We start from the raw sequence: 18,747 nt of genomic DNA, 5'->3' as shown, positions 1-18,747 counted from the left end.
TTATATTAGTGGGATGCTTGCCTGCAACTTTGTTTGAGATCCGCGGATACATTGTAGCTTTTCCGGTAAGGGAATGTAAAGTTTTCTAGCATTTATTTTGTCCTTAATAGGTTTTGAAAGTCCTGGGATTACCCTGCACGTGCAAACACACAAACAAGCAAAGTTAGTCTGATTACTGACTAGCTCTTGACAGCAACTTTGTATGCGTTCCGTTCCATGAGGACTTTCACTTTGCCGGAATTTAAAAGCAAGTTAATCAAAGGATAACGACATTTAGCGGCTTGCCGTGGCATTATTCTGTGGGGACCTATTAAGCGTCATGTATGTCTTTATTTGTTCTATGTTTGTTTTATGGCGTTAAATAAATGTATTTCCTTTCTTTTCTTTCTTATTTATTATTAGTGTTTTTTTTATCAGTTTCGAAATTCTTGAAATTACCACACAGACACACAAACCAATTTTAACTTATTAAAAACAATATGTAGAGTCAATTTGTAAAACACGCCTATGTTTGCTCAAATGCTTAATTTGTGATTTAAGAACAACCTGTGTGTAAATATTTAAGTAGAACGAGATGCAATTAATACGTGGTGCTTAACGTTTACAAAGATAACCTAACTAAATAGTTTGTAAAACTAAAACTACGCTTTAATGATAAATCTTACTGACTACTCCATCAACAGACCCTGGATACCATTCTTGGTCGAAGTACACCCTAAGACCATTCCAATGAGCCCAAACACGGCTAGATTAAGTTTTTCTGTCTTGTTATTCCATTATCTAGCTTCCGGCTCCATCATCAGATCAGCTTATGCATAAGTGTCAAGTTTCAGCACGATGCGACAGTTAGAATAATAAACAAATAATCACAAATTACAATTCAACAATTAACACCAATTGACCTAGTCCCAAAGTAAGCTTAGCAAAGCTTGTGTTATGAGTACTAAGCAACGAATAAATATAATTAAATAGATAGATACATACTTAAATACATATTAAACACCCAAGACCCGAGAACAAACATTCGTATTCTTCATACAAATATCTGCCCCGACACGGGAATCGAACCCAGGACCTCAAGCTTCGTAGTCAGGTTCTCTAACCACTAGGCCATCTGGTCGTCAGTGGTAGAAGTAGGTTAAAATCGACTTCCAAGGTTTCATTACACACATAACTAATATCAATGAACTAAAGCAATTACTTTGCTCACCCGCGACCTTATAAAAATAAAAATCGAAAAATTAAAAATAAAAATATCACACCCCGCGCTCAAATAATTGCCGCTTCTCTGCTTTTACGCCACATTACTTTCCCAGAAGTCTAGACTCTAGAAAACCTGCATTCTTCAGTGTTAAATAAACCACCATAAGGCCAACTGGCTCTACAACCTTTTCACAACAAATGCCCCAGTGACTTCCTTGATGAATGCGAAGATGGCTTGTTGAGACAAAGTTGTTCCGCGGGTCCAGATTCCGGCGGTTTGCCTATAGGCCACCAGCCACCATCCGTAATTGGGCTCTGGCGCCCGACGGCCCAACTCTTTTTTTTGCCTCCGAGCGATCGTGTGTTGTTTTTCGATGCTTGTTGGTTTTTGAAATTAGTATGTCTTATTAGCATAACTGTCTGATAACTGATTGCTATTTTAACGGGGGATTTTTCGCTGCGCTGTGTTTTGTTTAGCGTCCAGCTTGGACATGGAGCTTCTTGCGTCAGTTTTACACCTGTTACTGGAGCCTTAACACGTGGATTTTCATAATTAAATTATACCTGGCTAGATAGTTATAATTAAGAAATGTGATTAGTTATTCCTAATATTCTGAAGAGCACCAACTGAAATAAAATTACACATGACATCGGATTGCTTGACGGAGAAATTCAAAAGGTATCATGAAACTTACTGCTAGAACGTTCTACGATGTGAGGAATCAAAATGAGTCTATATGACAGTGAGTTAGTTTAAAATTTGCTCGAGCGGTTCTTACGCTCAGAACGAAAAACAATCGATTCTCGATTCGCTATAAATCAGGATTTAGCTGGACTCTTAAAATATGCGTCCGTCTTCCAATGGTAATATTGTTAACAGGCAGTATAACCACACAGGAAACCAAAAAGAATGAAGAATTTCTCAATAAGATGTGCGCGTGGGGCCTGCGCAGGCGCCGCCCCGCGGCGCTCCGGTGGCGCCTCTATCGATTATTCTCGCGTCTCTTTCCTTCGGATAACGCCGTCTCATTCTCCCGCGCGGGTGGCGAGAGCTCTAAACACCGCTCGTTTAAACAACAGCCTGTATCATTAATCTATTACGCGAGTATGAGGCGTACGTTTTTTTTCAATGGATTTATTTTCATTCCAGATAAGTTTAGATTAGACATTTGACACAAGCTGCTGATACCTTCATTCAATAGTTGGGCTCTTCAAATTCAAACGTTATAGGTACCCCTTAGGGCCAGTCAGACGGACTGCATTCCAACTGCAACAAATAAGTAGAAATACAGGTGCGTTGTCTGGGTGCGATTAATGTACTAGCAAGTATTTGTTGTCCCGGACTGTACAATAATATGAGGACCATACGGTCACGAATTATCAAGTACAATCACCAACACCAATATCTGATACAACGAAGCGTGCATAAATATCTGACACAACTCTATTTCTACCGGCCGGTAAGATGTGTCAGATATTTTTGCACGCTTCGCTGTGGCAGATATCAATACAGGTGACTGTACGTAGTCTTAGTAGTACGTTATTGTCGTTCATTTCGGATCGATAATTACAGGTCGTACACTAACGCACCCCGTTGCCTGACTTAAATGCAGCACCAGCATGCCCTTCTCAAATTTGTTTGATGTTATCTGGAATGAGATTTAGGCTTCGGTATTCGGTTTTATAGCCCATAATTAGAGTGTTCTTTTTTATACAGAAATGGCTAGGGTTTGCCATATATGTCTCTGTTGGCGGAGATCGCAGACATTTCTAGGCTCGTGAAACCTAGCGACTATAAAATTGCCTTGACAATAGCTTCGAGTAATTGTTAGTAATTCTTTATCTTAAAGGCTTGTCGGGTAAAAAGGAACTTATTTTTAATACTAGTAGGAAAAATATACCAAAATCAGGAAGAAAAATACCCGAGCTTATATTATAAATGCGGAAGTTTGTGTGTGTGTGTGTGTGTGTGTGTGTGTGTGTGTGTGTGTGTGTGTGTGTGTGCATTTTTGTTACTCCTTCACGCTATATCCCGATATTCCCACGGGATAGGGTTAAAATCTCGAAATAACAACCGTTGGGCTTAGACTCACGAAATTTGACATAGTGCCTTTTAACGCAATGTCAATGAAAACCACGATGTAATTTTTAGAAATTCCCACGGGAATTTTAATTCAACTGCTGTATCTAATGATACACGCGTGCGAAGCCGCGGGTAAACTCTAGTTAATTAATAATTCATCACCATCTTTCTACCACTCGTTATCATACGTCCACTTTTGGACATAGACATCTCCCATAACAGACCACGAGTTGCTTCGGTTGGAAGCAGCCTGCATCCGCCGTAAACCCACGGCTTTAACCAAGTCAATGATGTTCATCATCATCATTATATTTAAGAGCCTCTTGTCGGTGGAGTAATCGTCATTCTGTACGCCTCTCTGCCAATGTTTTGAGCTCCTGGCCTCTACTACGAAGTGCAAAATTCGAACTTCGTATCTTGCCGTCCAGTGACATTAATGACCATTTCTCGAAAAGTAGTCCATTTTTAAATTTTTCACTTGTCCACTTATTAAAAAAAAATCCTGATACTATTTCACCACAACAAATCTCACTAATATTATAAATGCGAAAGTTTGTAAGTCTGTTTGTTTGTTACTCCATCACGTCTAAGCCACTGAACTGATTTAGATGAAATTCGGTATACAGATAGTTTAGCACCCGGAGAAGGACATAAGATAGTTTTTATCCCGGAGAATTGCATAGTTCCCGCGGGATAACGATAAACGAATTCTGCGCGGACGGAGTCGCGGGTAACGGCTAATAAGTAATATTGTTTTTAAATATATACATAACTTTGTGGTGAAAGTGATAAAAAGTCAGATAATCTTTGTTGTTGGATCCAATAGAAAGTTTTGATGTACTTACAAAATTACGATTTTTTTCCTCAGAAGATTTCGTGATAATCGCGTTTTCCTGACGTCAAGAAATTTTGGATGTTTTATGTAGTTTATGTTTTATGATCTCGTCCTTAGCGTTAATAATTTCTTGACAAAACTGATTTCTTGTCAATTTCATGACGGGACAAATTTTTGATAAATACTCTAATATTATTCAATTCGAGAGTGAGGAGGACGGTACAATACAAACTTGGAATTTCGAATTTCGTAGCAGCCCCCCAGGTACGACATTACATTTACCTTCTCTTTGGATTGATCGGAAATTGCAAAGTTTCCAACAATATACATACATCGTAATTCCTCGTGCTGTATTCGGGTATCCTCGGCTTTATGGGGGCGCCAGGCCCCCGGCGGCGCCGTGCGCGCGCGCCTCATTCATATTTGTACAACTGGACACTAATTGTGGGCTTCGGCTTCGGGCTCGGCTCTGCCGAACGAGGCCCGATTAAGTTCTTGACATTATTATTATTTCATCGTAAATCAAGCTTAGTATTTGTTGTGATTTATTTGATGACAGCTCCTATAGAACGTGACCAATTTACCAAAAACCAAAAGATAAATTCGTCAATAAACCTACTTATTTGTAATAAAATTTCCCGAACCACTTCGCTTCCCATAAATTTGTTATAATTTTCACTTACCATAACAACATTTGCTATACTTACGTTACATTATGCCACATCCCAAAGGACCGAGAAAAAATTACTTATTGATTTAATAATAAATATACAATAAAAAAACAAACAGCGCAAAATAAAGAGCAAAATAAAATAGCTAGGTATAATACCGTCCTCTTAGGGCAAAAGGCGGTACTTATCTAAAATAAAAACACATGGGTTATTTATACCATTGTGTACCTAGCTTAGGACATTCTGCATCAGATGGTATAAATAGCTCATTTTTTAGATATGTACCGTTTCAGCCCTAAGAGGGCAGAATATTAGTCTTGTCAAAGGAAAATGTATTTTTGATTTAATTGTTATCTTACCTACGAACAAATAATAAGTCGATCTTACCTTTTAGGCAAGGCATTAAGTATAGATCGTAGCTAGGAATAAGAACAATGAAAACGTAATATTGGTTTTTGGAGTCTTTTTGTATTTTTTATTTCAACTCCAAATTTTGTTATATTAATTTGATTGCTTAATAGCGACATCTCTTATCCGGGTAAGTGGTTAGTTCCAATGGAGTGCTGAAAGTTTCTCGATGAGAGCTACAACATAGATGTCGCTAGTGTCGCTGCTTAAGTGACTAAATAAGAAAACAAAAAAGCTGAGATATATGGTGCATAGGAGAAATTTGTGTCTGTACTCCTGTCCAGTGGTGGTGTTGAGGTATAGCACGCAGCACGGAATGCTGAGGACCTGGGTTCGATTCCCAGCGCTGCTCTCTTTTCTGGTTTTTCTGTGCATCTATGTTTCAGTTTGTATTTTCGATAATGCAAACTTAGCAGATTCCTTGTAAAATTGGTAGTTAAGTAACCTTGTTTGATAAATGATGAATTTGTGAACATTTTCGTTGTAAGCAACAGTTGGTTGCTGACAGCTGTCACAGTCAAAATAAGTATCGCAAACCGAGACAGTTAAAATTCCCAACGATTGATCTGTGGTTAAGATTTCAACAATCCAATAACTGTGAAGCGGAATTTTTCGCTCACCGGGCATTATACCCAACTAGCAATTTACCGGTAAAAGCTGCTCCCAGAGTTGTAAATTAAATTCTGATGTCGTAGAATTAAGTTGTAAGGCATCTCGGTAGAATTAGGGGAGTGGAACAAGCTTGCGGTTTTTGATAATTTTCTCTTGCAATAAGTAGCAAAGTTTATAACAATGACTTGTACCTAGATAGCAGACGGTAATTAAGGCTAAGCTGTTCTTCGAACTGTTATTTGACCCGATAAAGTTTTAGATTAAAGGTGTATTGATGTAAGTAAAATTTCAAAAAGATCGACTGCACTGGTTTTAGTGTTGTTCATCCACTTCATCCATTTTTTTATCAATTAACTTCATTACCCCAACAAGAAGGAGCGACTTACGTACGATCGCGGGATCGCGGTGGTTGCGGAAAGCACAAGACCGGTCTGAGTGGAGAGCCTTGGGGGAGGCCTATGTCCAGCAGTGGACGTCTTTCGTCTGACATGATGATGATGATCAAATTAATTACAGACCAACTGTCAAAATATGGCTTTTAGCCACATAGACGCCGTGCGCATTTAATTTGACATTTCTATTTGTTTTTGATCTATGCAGCCCCGTTCCGCCTTATAAACGTTTCATATAACTAAGTATACTTTTCATTGAGGATCTCGAACTGGTTTGCGCAGGCGCGATGAGGCGCGTATTATACTGACAGCTGTATTAATGCAGATTACATCGATCATTGGTGTAATTTCTCGGGTCACAGATCAATATAATAATTCAGGAAGACATTGTAAGGTTTTACATGCGTTTTTGCGGCAATTTTTTTTTCGTCTTTACCATTTTGACAAATATTATGAAAGAAGGTAACGCTCAAGGTAACATTTTTATGAAAACTAAAGATAAACCTATGCTTAACCTAGTGTGATCAAAATTCTTGCGACTTGTCCTTCTGTTGTGCTAATAAACGTGGGATGGTAATGACGTTTTACCGACCGGTCAAACGCACGAATAACCCTGTATGAAAAATAAAGGTGCCGTTTATACCCAACTTAAATAGGGCTTAATAAGGATCTTCAAAAACAGGCCAAGTTCAAATCAGATTTACATACCAAGGGTTCCGTACAAACTTTTAGGTATCTATGAATATTCAATGTTAGCGAAGCATCTCTTCTACTTAAACAAAATGTATATGTAAACAAAGTGTGAGGTCATTTTAAATGGTTACTTCTACGTATGTCATAATAATATAGGTGTCCATAGGCGTCCATAAAATATGTAGGTAGATACTTTTACACGAAAAATATTTCTATGTAACTTTGAAACTAGCGATTGCGCTGAAAACCATAAGGTTTAAGCCTTAAGGTTCATTCCATCAACTTAGACAAATCATGTTTTATGCAAATATTTTCATTTTAATGCGTAAATCTTTTCGCTAACAGTGTGAAAAGGCACCAAGCAATCATTCGGTCGACCAAGTACTTCTAAATTCAATTTGAAACAACTACATAGCTGCTAAGACCGTTAATAAGTGGGTCACTAGAATTCCGAGGGGCTAAGCAGCAGGTGCTTTTTTGGGAATTTATTTACCACCTGTAGCTGCAGTGTTAATGTTCTAATTAAAAATATATCAATTCGTTAGTCATTATAAGTATGAATTATTTCTGCTTGATTGAATCTTTGACTGTATGTAGTAATTATTAATATGCCAAAAGATTGAAATTAAAATAAAATAGTTTAGATATTTATGATTTTTATTTTATCGAGATCTAAAAGGAACTACGCTCAATAAAAAAGTTATATAGAAGTATTTCCAAACCGTTAAGAATATTCTATTCATCTTAAGAAAACATTGAAAACACTCGATATTGACATTTTAAGTAAAGTTCAATGTCTCAATAACGGCTCAACCTATGTTACTGAAAAATAACTGAGAACTACTTACAACAAAAAAACTCGTTTTCTCATAAGAAATCCCATCGAAATCGGTCAATCTGTTTGAGAGCTACGATGTCATTAGATACGATATAGACATTGGCGTCAAACTTATAACACCCCTCTTTTTGCGTCGGGGGTTAAAAATGGCTCTGAAAATAACGATAGAGAACAGATCATTACTTAATATGTTAAAAATAACAAATAAGCTATCGTAGACAATGGCGAACGTCAATAAACCAAAGCGTCGTTTCAAAACAAACTCAAACAATCATAACTCAAAATCTAATCCTAAAACGCATAAATCATGGCAACCCACAATCCCAAACTCGTAAATGTAGAAATCATCCAGAGAATTATTAAATAAATTCAGCACTCTCTGACTCTCTTTTGCTCTGTCGACAGTCTCGACACTGTTTGTTTTGCAGCAGAACTTTGCTCAACCTATTATTACGTTCTCGTTATACTTTTTAAACAGCCAGCCAGTAGTTGCCAACACTTTGGCTATAAAACCTCTTCAGATACTTCCTCGAATTACACTTTCTTCGCTTAAAAAAACAAATTGTGGCGTATGGCAACAAATTTACGTATGAAATTATATCATTGTGATCACTTAGGGTCATTTGCTGAGTAAATACTGTACTGTTGGATTGAAAAAGCACTTATACAGCAATTATATCTACATTATTATGAGCTGTAATTATCAACATACGTTTTGATTATACGTCTTGTACGAGTTAAATAGCTGTTGTAATTGGATCATCTTCATTAACGCTGTAAAAACTAACGTTTGTGTATTTTTGGGTTGATGCTGGAGATACGCAGCCTAATGAAAAAAAATTTTCGACGAACTGAAAACCTCATTTTTTGCCCTGCGGCCACGTGGTCCGACAACGTTGTCCGACATATCAGACGACGAGAAATTTTGATTCCTTGCTGTCCGACATGTCGGATTATTAAGATTTTTATATTCCACTTAGTTCGACCATCGGACAAAGAGGATATTTAAAATTCCACTGGTTTCGATCCGCGAACCACGAGGATTTTCAAAATTCCACTTGGTTCGCCCCTCGAACTCAAACTACAAGGATTACTATATGTATAGGATTGCTATATGTATAGCAATACTCGTAGTTCGAGAGGCGAACCAAGTAGAATTTTAAAAATCCTCGTGGTTCGCGGATCGAAACAAGTGGAATTTTAAATATCCTTTACGTCCGATGGTCGAACTAAGTGGAATAAAAAAATCCTGATAGTCCGACATGTCGAACAACGTTGTCGGACCACGTGGCTGAAGGGATTTTTTGTAGTCAGGTTGAAATACGCGTATATTTGCGAACTATTTCAAATAAGACAACAGGGTTTGAAAGGTTAGGTATAGTCGGAAAGATGGTAATTTAAAAAGGATAGATAGCCATTATTTCATAAACAGAATGTTGGTAGTTGCGTGGGATATAGATAAAAACTCTGGTTCTTGATTAATTTGTTTATTGGAGAAGATAAAGAATTAAAAAAGACGGAGCAAACAAAAGCAAGTACATAATTCGTGCAGGTGACAGGAGCAGAGATAGAGTGCTGAAAACGCGACTAAATTTTGATTTTAAATTTCTAATCCTGAAACCTACCTAAGCAATTTCTGCTTTTTATGTGTTCAGCCAAACTATCACAACCAATGTGATCGCATTTTGCATTTCTTTCTGTCCTCATTTTACACCGTGTGGGAGAAAGAAGCGGTGAAAATGATTGTGATTCCGAGTGCGTTAGACGATTAGGCCTCTGTTTAACACAGCGCTACTAGTGCAAGGCTATTACTAATAAATTGCAGATTCTTTAGTAACAAATGCCCGAAAAAAACGAGTTAAAGAGTTCTTTATACAGTTTCTACCACAAAAAAAATGTAAGCCTCCAACTTTAGCGCAGTGTTATCCTCGTACTGATAGGTATTCTAGATACCCACAAATAAGTTATTGTTATCCAACTAACATCCCGCAGTATTATTTATAATAACGACATTTATTTTCTAAGTATCACTGTCTTAAATTTTATAAAAAAAGCGTGTTAATTCTTGTAGATTGTCACAAGCTTTCATTTCAGTTGCTCTGTTAGTAGGGTATGGGGCAAATTTTGAAATTTGAATCGAATACAACCCACTTCCAGTGCTCGGATTGACTTGAAATTTGGTTGGATGACAATGCAAGTACAAGTCACCAAAATTACCTACATTCCGTAAAAAAACTCCAAAAAACTTATAAATAGTCGACCAAAGGTTGTTCCCGCGTCCATATCAACGCTGACGCCAGAGGCGCGGGCGCAGCTCGTAAAAACGTGTTATTATTATTAATAATCTCCTTATTCAACTTCGACATCCAGTATCGGGCGTCTCGATATGGGCCGTTGGTTCTTAGAAAAGGGAAGAGACCCCCGTTGTGGAATAACTGCGCGAAAATTTACATTTTATTGTAATTTTATTAATAAGCAATTTAGTTTTTTTTATTGTATAACAAGTCTTTACTCGTAGCTTTGCTCGGTAGGTGTAGTTATACAACTTGGAGTGAAATTCCTGGATTTTACTAAATTCTGACGAGAATTTCCAAAAATTATATCTTAATTCAACACTGCAAATCAACAAAATAAATTTACAAAAACACAAAATGCAGGGTAGACAATAGGCGGTATTATTGCTTGAAAGCGATCTTTTCCGGACAACCATTTACGTTGAATAAAGGACAATTAATGTGCAAATATCATGTCCTAAACACAGTGGTTGAGATTTCTGGTTTTTCATGCATACTCCTCAATCCCGTGAAAATATTGGAATAAATATAATTATCATTTGTGTTATTCCAAAATCCAGCTGAATAGATACTCAATTTCATCTAAATACGGCCAGCCGTTTTAGTGTAAAAGAGTAACAAACAAGGCAAAGTAGAATAATATCGAAAGGATTATCATTTTAATAAAACCTAAGCAATTTAAGGTGTTTATTGTAGTTCTCTACAAAATCTGAGGTAAAAATACGCGTAACAAAACAGTTAGTAGGGTACGTACATACAGTTACTTCCCCTAATTTAAATCACCCTCAATATGAACTCCTACCGCCTTCAAGTGGTATTCTTTTTCCTAGATTAGTACTAATACTCCTACTAAAGTACTTGTTTCTCCTTTCGTAGGAGCTCATCTATAACCAAAGTCAACGGATGTTGTCAAAGTTGCTGTGGCCCATACCAGCACCTAGTGCCCCACGAGATCCCCACTCAGACCATTTGGTTAGTAGACATTTTGTTTTATTTTAAACTTTTTCAATTTTTTTAAACATTCCATGTAAGGTACACAGGCGCGGATACAGGACTTTAATTTGCAATTTTTATTTTTTTTGCTTTTTTACCCATTTTTTAGATTTTTCTTCAAAAAAATAAAATGAAAACTTCATGTGTACCAAATTAACAAAAAGCTCGAGTTGAGGTTGACGACCGGATGGCCAAGTGGTTAGAGAACCTGACTACGAAGCTTAAGGTTCCGGGTTCGAATCCCGGCCGGGGCAGGTATTTGTATGAATAATACAATGTTTGTTCTCGGGTCTTGGATGTTTAATATGTATTTAAGTATGTATTTATCTATAAAAGTATGTTTATCCGTTGCCTAGTGTCCATAGAACAAGCTTTGCTTAGTTTGGGACTAGGTCAATTGGTGTCAAATGTCCCATGATATTTATTTCTCTACGAAGTATTCGCGCCGTCCAATACCTATTGACACACTGAACAGACACTAAATACACTACTCGCTGTTCTATTCTATCACACAAAATGGACAAAAATAATATTAAATAAATAGTTATTGTACCTCAAAAGGAAATTAAAAAATAATAGCTACAGCATAACCGTCAAAACACGTCGTTTTCCGGAGACGCCCCCAAGTTAACAACAACTTTTTCACTTCGAAAAAAATTGATGATCCAAATCATAGCGGCAGATGTTAATGATTCTATTATTTATGACCGCTCGTCTACGTTTTTTTCTTGTTTATGCTCGCGTCCGTAAACGAAAGGTTGGCCATCCGTATTTTATTCCATTTTTGGATAATTATCGACAAATATACAAGCTTCGTTTAAATTTTAGCGAAAATTGAATCAGCTTACTTTTAGAGTAAAGACCTGTCTGTATCATCTACTGTGCCTGGATAAACTAGGTACTAACGATAACGATAAGAGAAAATTATGGCATTTATACTTACGAAAGCCACGAGATCAAAATAGCGTTTTTGTAGAAATAAACGCTTCAGAAAGGTACGTGTTTATACCCATTATCCCCTGAATGTAGTTTCATAAATGGTCCTTACATTAAGAGTTAAAAGCGATTATTTTGAAAAGTATTTCATGATTGCTTTTCTAATTCACAGTAGTTTGAAAACAAGAGAAGTAAGCACAGTTTTTGTTTACCAACCTGTTAAGCACCTGCTTATGCCTTAGGCAAACAAACTGGCCAGCTATAAAAATCTGTAAAAAATAATTGATAGAGATACCAACCCAGCAATTGGGAATTGAAACGGTTACCATGATACTGTTATAAAAATAACTACTCGATTTTTGTTTTCTCTTTATTTCACACATTTGATAGCAAATACAATCGATCTTAGAATTCGATTCTTCCTTAATTTTGTTCTTAGAAGAGAAAGAAGAAGACAAATTTAACTTTAAAGGATAATGGATAGTATACTGCAAGGAACAGTACCTAAATTTTGCCATCTAATTTTTTGCAATGCCGGCTTCTTCGCTATACTAAATTTGCACACTTTTTTAAATGAAACAACGAAAACATTTAAAATTGTGTGCACTTCTATAGTAAAAACTAAATAACGCTAGTAAATGTACATGTAGGTATTTTTAGTCCATTTGTGTTCGAAATATCGAGAATGCGTGTTACAATTTGACCGTTAATTCAAACCTTAAATTAAAAGGAGTATAGTATTGTAAGGTTTATTTGTCAGCTTTGACATTTGTGTAACGTTTATGTTTGGGAAATAACTAAAGGGCTCGGTGGTTTTCTGCGATAAACGCTACGTTAAACGCAATGCGTCTGACGCACATCGATTTTGTATCAGATAATGCATGCGCTTGCCACTGCGCTCGCCGCGTAATGCAATGTTTGGTAATTAGATTATCAGTACCACTACCATGAGTTTACAGTGACCGTACTCGATAGCGACGGCGTAAATTATTTGTATGGAGAATTGTACAGCGCCTCTACAAATAATTTACGCCGTCGCTATCGAGTACGGTCACTGTAAACGCATGGTAGTGGTACTGGTGCAAATTGTTGTGCGTCAAACGCATTGCGTGTAACGCAGCGTTTATCGCATAAAACAAACAGCGCTTAAAAGTGCCAATCGCAAGTAAGACTGTTACGTCAAATAGACCTAATGATACTAACACCATCTAGCGCTATTTCACCTGCCAAGAATTTTTGTTTTGACTGATAACATAATAAAAATTGGTCAAAATCGGTTTACGTTTGGGGGATTAAAACCGTTTTCGTTTGTTTAAAACCGTAACTATGATGTCAAATCTATTTAAATTCGAAACAAATGAGAATCAGCTCCGTTATGCTTATTCTGAATACCTAATGCCCATTAAAAAAAGCATTTTGCTCATAGATTGTGTCGTTTTTCTAAAGTATCGTATCGAATAAATTCAAATGTATTTATTGAAACTCCCGGCTCCATTTGAGGTGATGTTTGACAAGAGGCTTGCGTAGAGTCGATATAAGATCTGCTCAAATTAAATTACTAAGTAATTTACCCTTATATGTGTGGATGATAATTGTATATTACGAGATTACGAGTAGGTATACCCATTGATCTTAAAAAGGCACAATTACACCCAGGACTTACTTGTATCACTTCGATATATTGCTATACAAGCTCTTACTCGAAGCTTTACCCGTGCAAATTCAGTAGTTAAGATGAAATTACAGAAGTTCACTAAATTACTATAAAATTGCCAAAAATACATCGTAGTCTTCGTATGTAAATAACAGCAGTGCAAAATTCGAACTTCGTATCTTGCCGTCCCGCTGATGCTAATATTATTAAATACGAGAGAGAAAGAGATGGTACGATACAAATTTCAATTTTCGGATTTCGTTGTAGCCCCCCCCCCTCTGGGATTTTTGCTTGCCACAATTCATCGCAAACTCGAATGCATTTTAAAAAGAGATGTGTTTTTTTGTTTGCGTATATAATAGTTTACATGTAGTCTAGTGTACATATGTAACAAAAAAATATGCCTACTTATATATTTAAATACATAGAAAATCGGTAAATATAGACACAGGTACAGTCGAACCATTAGATTCCTGACCCACCGTTGAACGCTCCTAAGTAAGTATCATAATGATTTCCCTTGTCCAGCAATGCGAGTGACATAACTTTTTCTACGAAAACTTTCCACAGAGGGTCACGATTCAGTTGGATCGATAGTACATACAAACCTTTGTATTATATATGCCAGCTTTTCAACCACCAGGAGCCTATCGTTAGTAATGTTGACTATAAAACTATTTTAGCTTAACCGGTCGTCAAACTAAAAAACAATAAAAGAATACAAACTGTAAACAAAAATATAAAATTGTGGTTCAACTTTATTAGTCCCGATTTGAGTGACAAACTTGGACACCCTATACAGCCTAAGGCGCCAGTGGCCATCACACCGAGGTGTCTGCAGCCTAATTATATGGCAGAGGAACACCTCACAAACCCAAATATTTGATAATCACGTAACGCAACCAAATACCACCTTAAAACGTCGGTCATAAGTTTCATTTCAAATATCGCGGAGCACGCCATATGATTAATGAAAAAAAAAGATGTATAGACTGTCTGTGATTGTATAAAGGTTGGTTTTTCGTTGCCATAGCTGTTGAGAAAAAGTTGAGAGAATTAGCGTAAAAACTAAGTTAATTACGCTATGATTAGGGGTTTGTTTCAACTAAACTAACAAGCGTTTGTTGTTAATTAGGGTAATAAATAGTTATATTGTCGTTAGACAGCTGGCGGGTACTATGATCACCGTCTGTTTGTTTAAATAATTTCTGTAGTATTATGACATATGTGATCGTTAGTTTTTTGTTTTGATAATTCGGCGTAACGTCTCGGCTACAAATTGTAACCTAAAACTATTTCAGAATGATCGGTGCTTTTCACATCCGGTTCTTCTTTCCCAGTTACTCTTTTATAGCTGTTAAAAAAATAAGAAGACTGGTTGACTGACTGATAATTTGCAGCCTAAATAACTGCTAGAGACTTTATGTTTGTATATATTTTTTTGGAAACTGAGAAATCAAAGTTGTCTTTTACAGAACTTAGCTGTTTATTTTTCCATTGGAACGAAGTCGCAGGTTTTTTTTTTTATTTGACTGGACGGCAAACGAGCAAATGGGTCTCCTGATGGTAAGAGATAACCACCGCCCATAAACATCTACAACACCAGGGGTATTGCAGACGCGTTGCCAACCTAGAGGCCTAAGATGGGATACCTCACGTGCCAGTAATTTCACCGGCTGTCTTACTCCCCACGCCGAAACACAACAGTGCAAGCACTGCTGCTTCACGGCAGTATTAGCGAGCAAGATGGTGGTAGCAATCCGGGCGGACCTTGCACAAGGTCCTACCACCTGCAGGTGTAAGTTAGTGTAATAATAAAGAAGTAAAATTTGTTCCTGCGTTCGTTTGTTTCTCTGATAAATTATGCCGATTATAACCTTACCAACAAAAAGTTGAACAACCCCGACTTTGACATTTCAAAGTTCAATATCTCAAAAACTTCTGAACCGATTTTGATGAAACATGTCTAAGAACCATCGCTAGAAAACCTGATTTCAAATTAAAAACCGCATTCAAATCGGTCCACCCGTTTTAGAGCGACGGTGCCACAGACAGGCACAAATACAGACACACATAGCGGTCAAACTTATAACAGCCCTCTTTTTGCGTCGGGGGTTAAAAAGAAAGGGCAAAATGGAAAGTTCCCTCGGGATGCAAATGATTACTAGCAAGAGATTTAAGGTATCTAACGTTAGAAAAACTCGTACGGCCACGCTAGTATTATAACTATTATAAGTACCTATGTATCTTTTTATTTTCACATAAATGTAGGTAATACACTCGTAGTAAAAGTAAGATATAGTTTGTCCAAATATTGTTTCATCTATTTCATTTACAGTTCGGTTATAAACGCGTCACCTTTAAAATTCCTTCTAAATTTAAGACTCCTTTTAAATTTCACTCTAGTTGTATTTTACTAACTCTATAAAATACTTAAAAGCTACCTTATCAATCATGATGCCAATCAATTACCTCCCCCTTCCCTCCTCTTTCGCCCGTGGGAGTTCCCTTGCAAAACTGAAATATCCGATGTTATGTACAATCGCCATCAGTTATTTCGGAGCGGCCAGTGATCAAAAATATCGAAACATGAACTCTAATACCTTAATAATAGGGTGCATGTGCCGAAATTTTTGATCACCTTGGCCGATCCGAAATATGTGATAGCGACTGTACCTAAGTGTAGAAATATAATCGTTTTTAGAATCACTACGTTTCAACGTTAGCGCTGGGGAAGTACATTGTATGAAGCGACGGAGCAGAACCAGTACAGTTTAGAACTCAAAATGCCGCAAGAAACTTGGTGGCCACTTGTCTAAACAACATTACTTAAAACTAGTTACGTGCCGATCATATTATAAGCTATTTGAATATAACTTAGAGATTTAAATAATGAAAATGAGAATTAATTAATTAAAGATACTATTAATTTATTCTTGCGCGCACGCATAAGCTTTAGTTCAACTATTCGGCAACAGGTGGCGCTGCTTGTAAAGTTTTATGGGCCCTTAGTTAAAGGTCGTATAAATTAACTATTACGATCTACAAAGGAAACTATTTTTTATTGTAGCAATGCATTGATGAGGCGCCAGTTATAAGGCAATTTACGTTCACAGCTTGTTCAACTAAAAAATATTGTTGTAAGCAAAGGAACCAAAATTAATTAGCTTATTGATATGGGTAATGTTTAAAAAAAGGTAACCTGATAGATTGAACGTATACGAATCAATAGTAAAGCTATGTGTTCAACAAGCCACTTGAACACAAAAGATTGCTATTTAAAACACATCAGTGGCGCCCCCTGCAAGCTTTCCTGTGGTAAGTCAGAATATGTAATTCCTTTGACGTTTAATTTCTTTATACTTTCCTCATCCATTTAAATATATGTAAACATTTTGCCTTCATAATGGAATTGATGGACGAAGCGCGCATTAAAATGTAGAGCAAAGCTTACAAAGATAGTGGCGCCGCCACCAGTAATTATGGCGCACGTTGGCACTAACAATATCCAGTATAACAGATCCGTTCTTTCAAAGAAATAACTTGTGCCGAGGGATCTATGTGAATAGTTGTTGTAATAATGCTAGGATGATTTAGTACTTGAGCTATACTCAAGTTCGTCTAGGATAAAAGGTTTTATAGTTTAAAACCATTACTTTACTATAAGTAAGATTTCCCTTAGAGAAATTACTGGGGAGGATAGAGCAAGCTATGATGCATTTAAAAACTGCGTGTTAGATTCTAAATTGCAATAGCTTGAGCCGCAGTCTTGGTTGGGAGAATATTTGCAGTTTTCAATTTTTTTTTCAATAAGAACCGGCTTGGAGTTTTTTTGATAGAAAATTGTTTGTTTCTTACTTCTAACAGATAATGGATTTATTTCAAAAATAGTCTGCTTGGGTTCATAAATAGGTGTAAGTATTTATAGGTAAAGCCTGAACAGTTTTTGGTCAGGCTATAATTGTACGATCACCTGCATTAATATCTGCCACAGCGGAGCGTGCAAAAATATCTGACACGTCCTACCGGCCCTAGAAAAAGAGTCGTATCAGATAATTGTGTACGCTTTGTTGTGTCAGATATTGGTGCTGTTTACTACTGAGACCATCCTATGTTTTTTTTTATTAACCCTTAAAAGGGGAAATTTTATTTTTGTCTCTATATTTCGTGTAGATACTCACTGATAACATCGACTGTTTTATTCTGATTTGGTTCAGCAATCGCAATTTCGTATAAATTTTAAGTTAATTAATTTATATTAAAGAAAAAGCTTTCAGACTAGATTTTTTCAAAGCTAGCGATATATATTTATCTTTTATAATTTCGATATCATTAACGCCTAACTTAATGAACTATAAATTATCTTTTTACACTTCCAGCCGTATTTTTCTAAGTAAAACTCTCACATCGCATTTTCCCTCAGAAAAGTCTTAATAGACCTTTTCGCGCGTAACAACGCAAAAACTGGACGAGTAATTACTGAATTCCCGTGCACTTGGATTAAAACAAATTGGTCTTTATTACGCGTTAATACAAGTGTTTGCAACCGCATTGGTTCGGATGGAATCTTCTACTAATTAAATGTTTCTCACACACTTAACAATTACTTGTATGAGTTACGAGGGACTGTTAACAGTCATGTTGGATTTTTACATTCCAAATTGTCTCCTTGGAATCTCTGCCATCAACGCCATTTTGTTTTAGTTACCTACTTGAATTGACGAAGGCCGTAATCCTTACAAATATTACAAAATCCGAAAGTAACTATCTATTGTCACCTTTCGTATTTTAAGCAGCGGTGTGGAGAGCATTTTTTTTTATTCATCTGGATGGCAAACGAGCAAGTGGGTACGCCTGATGGTAAGAGATCACCACCGCCCATAAACATCTGCAATACCAGGGGTATTGCAGATGCGTTGCCAACCTAGAGGCCTAAGATGGGATACCTCAATGGATGGATGGGATGGGAGCATGCGATAAAAACGGTGCGCATACAGTGCGTCACTGCGATTCCGTGCTTTTTTAAGCAGCGGTTTGGCCGCACCTTTACTCACTTAACTACGCAAATATACCTGTCACACCTACTTATCATCGCAAACGGTAAGTGTAAAGCCAAAACAAAATCAAGACCAAGC

General features: G+C 36.8%; 1 protein-coding gene across 1 annotated transcript in view; it reads left to right on the top strand.

Annotated features, from left to right (window-relative positions):
- The window catches only part of bi (T-box transcription factor bifid), a 124,062-nt gene that overhangs the window by 81,217 nt on the left and 24,098 nt on the right, over positions 1-18,747 (top strand). The window contains 1 exon segment of the mRNA XM_074092099.1: positions 10,906-11,001. Within this exon segment, the coding sequence (XP_073948200.1) occupies positions 10,906-11,001 (96 nt within the window).

The sequence above is a fragment of the Choristoneura fumiferana genome, chromosome 9, assembly GCF_025370935.1.
Source record: "Choristoneura fumiferana chromosome 9, NRCan_CFum_1, whole genome shotgun sequence".
Lineage (NCBI taxonomy): Eukaryota > Metazoa > Arthropoda > Insecta > Lepidoptera > Tortricidae > Choristoneura > Choristoneura fumiferana.
The sequence above is the reverse complement of the archived record's forward strand: the minus strand, read 5'-3'. Positions and strand labels throughout refer to the sequence as shown.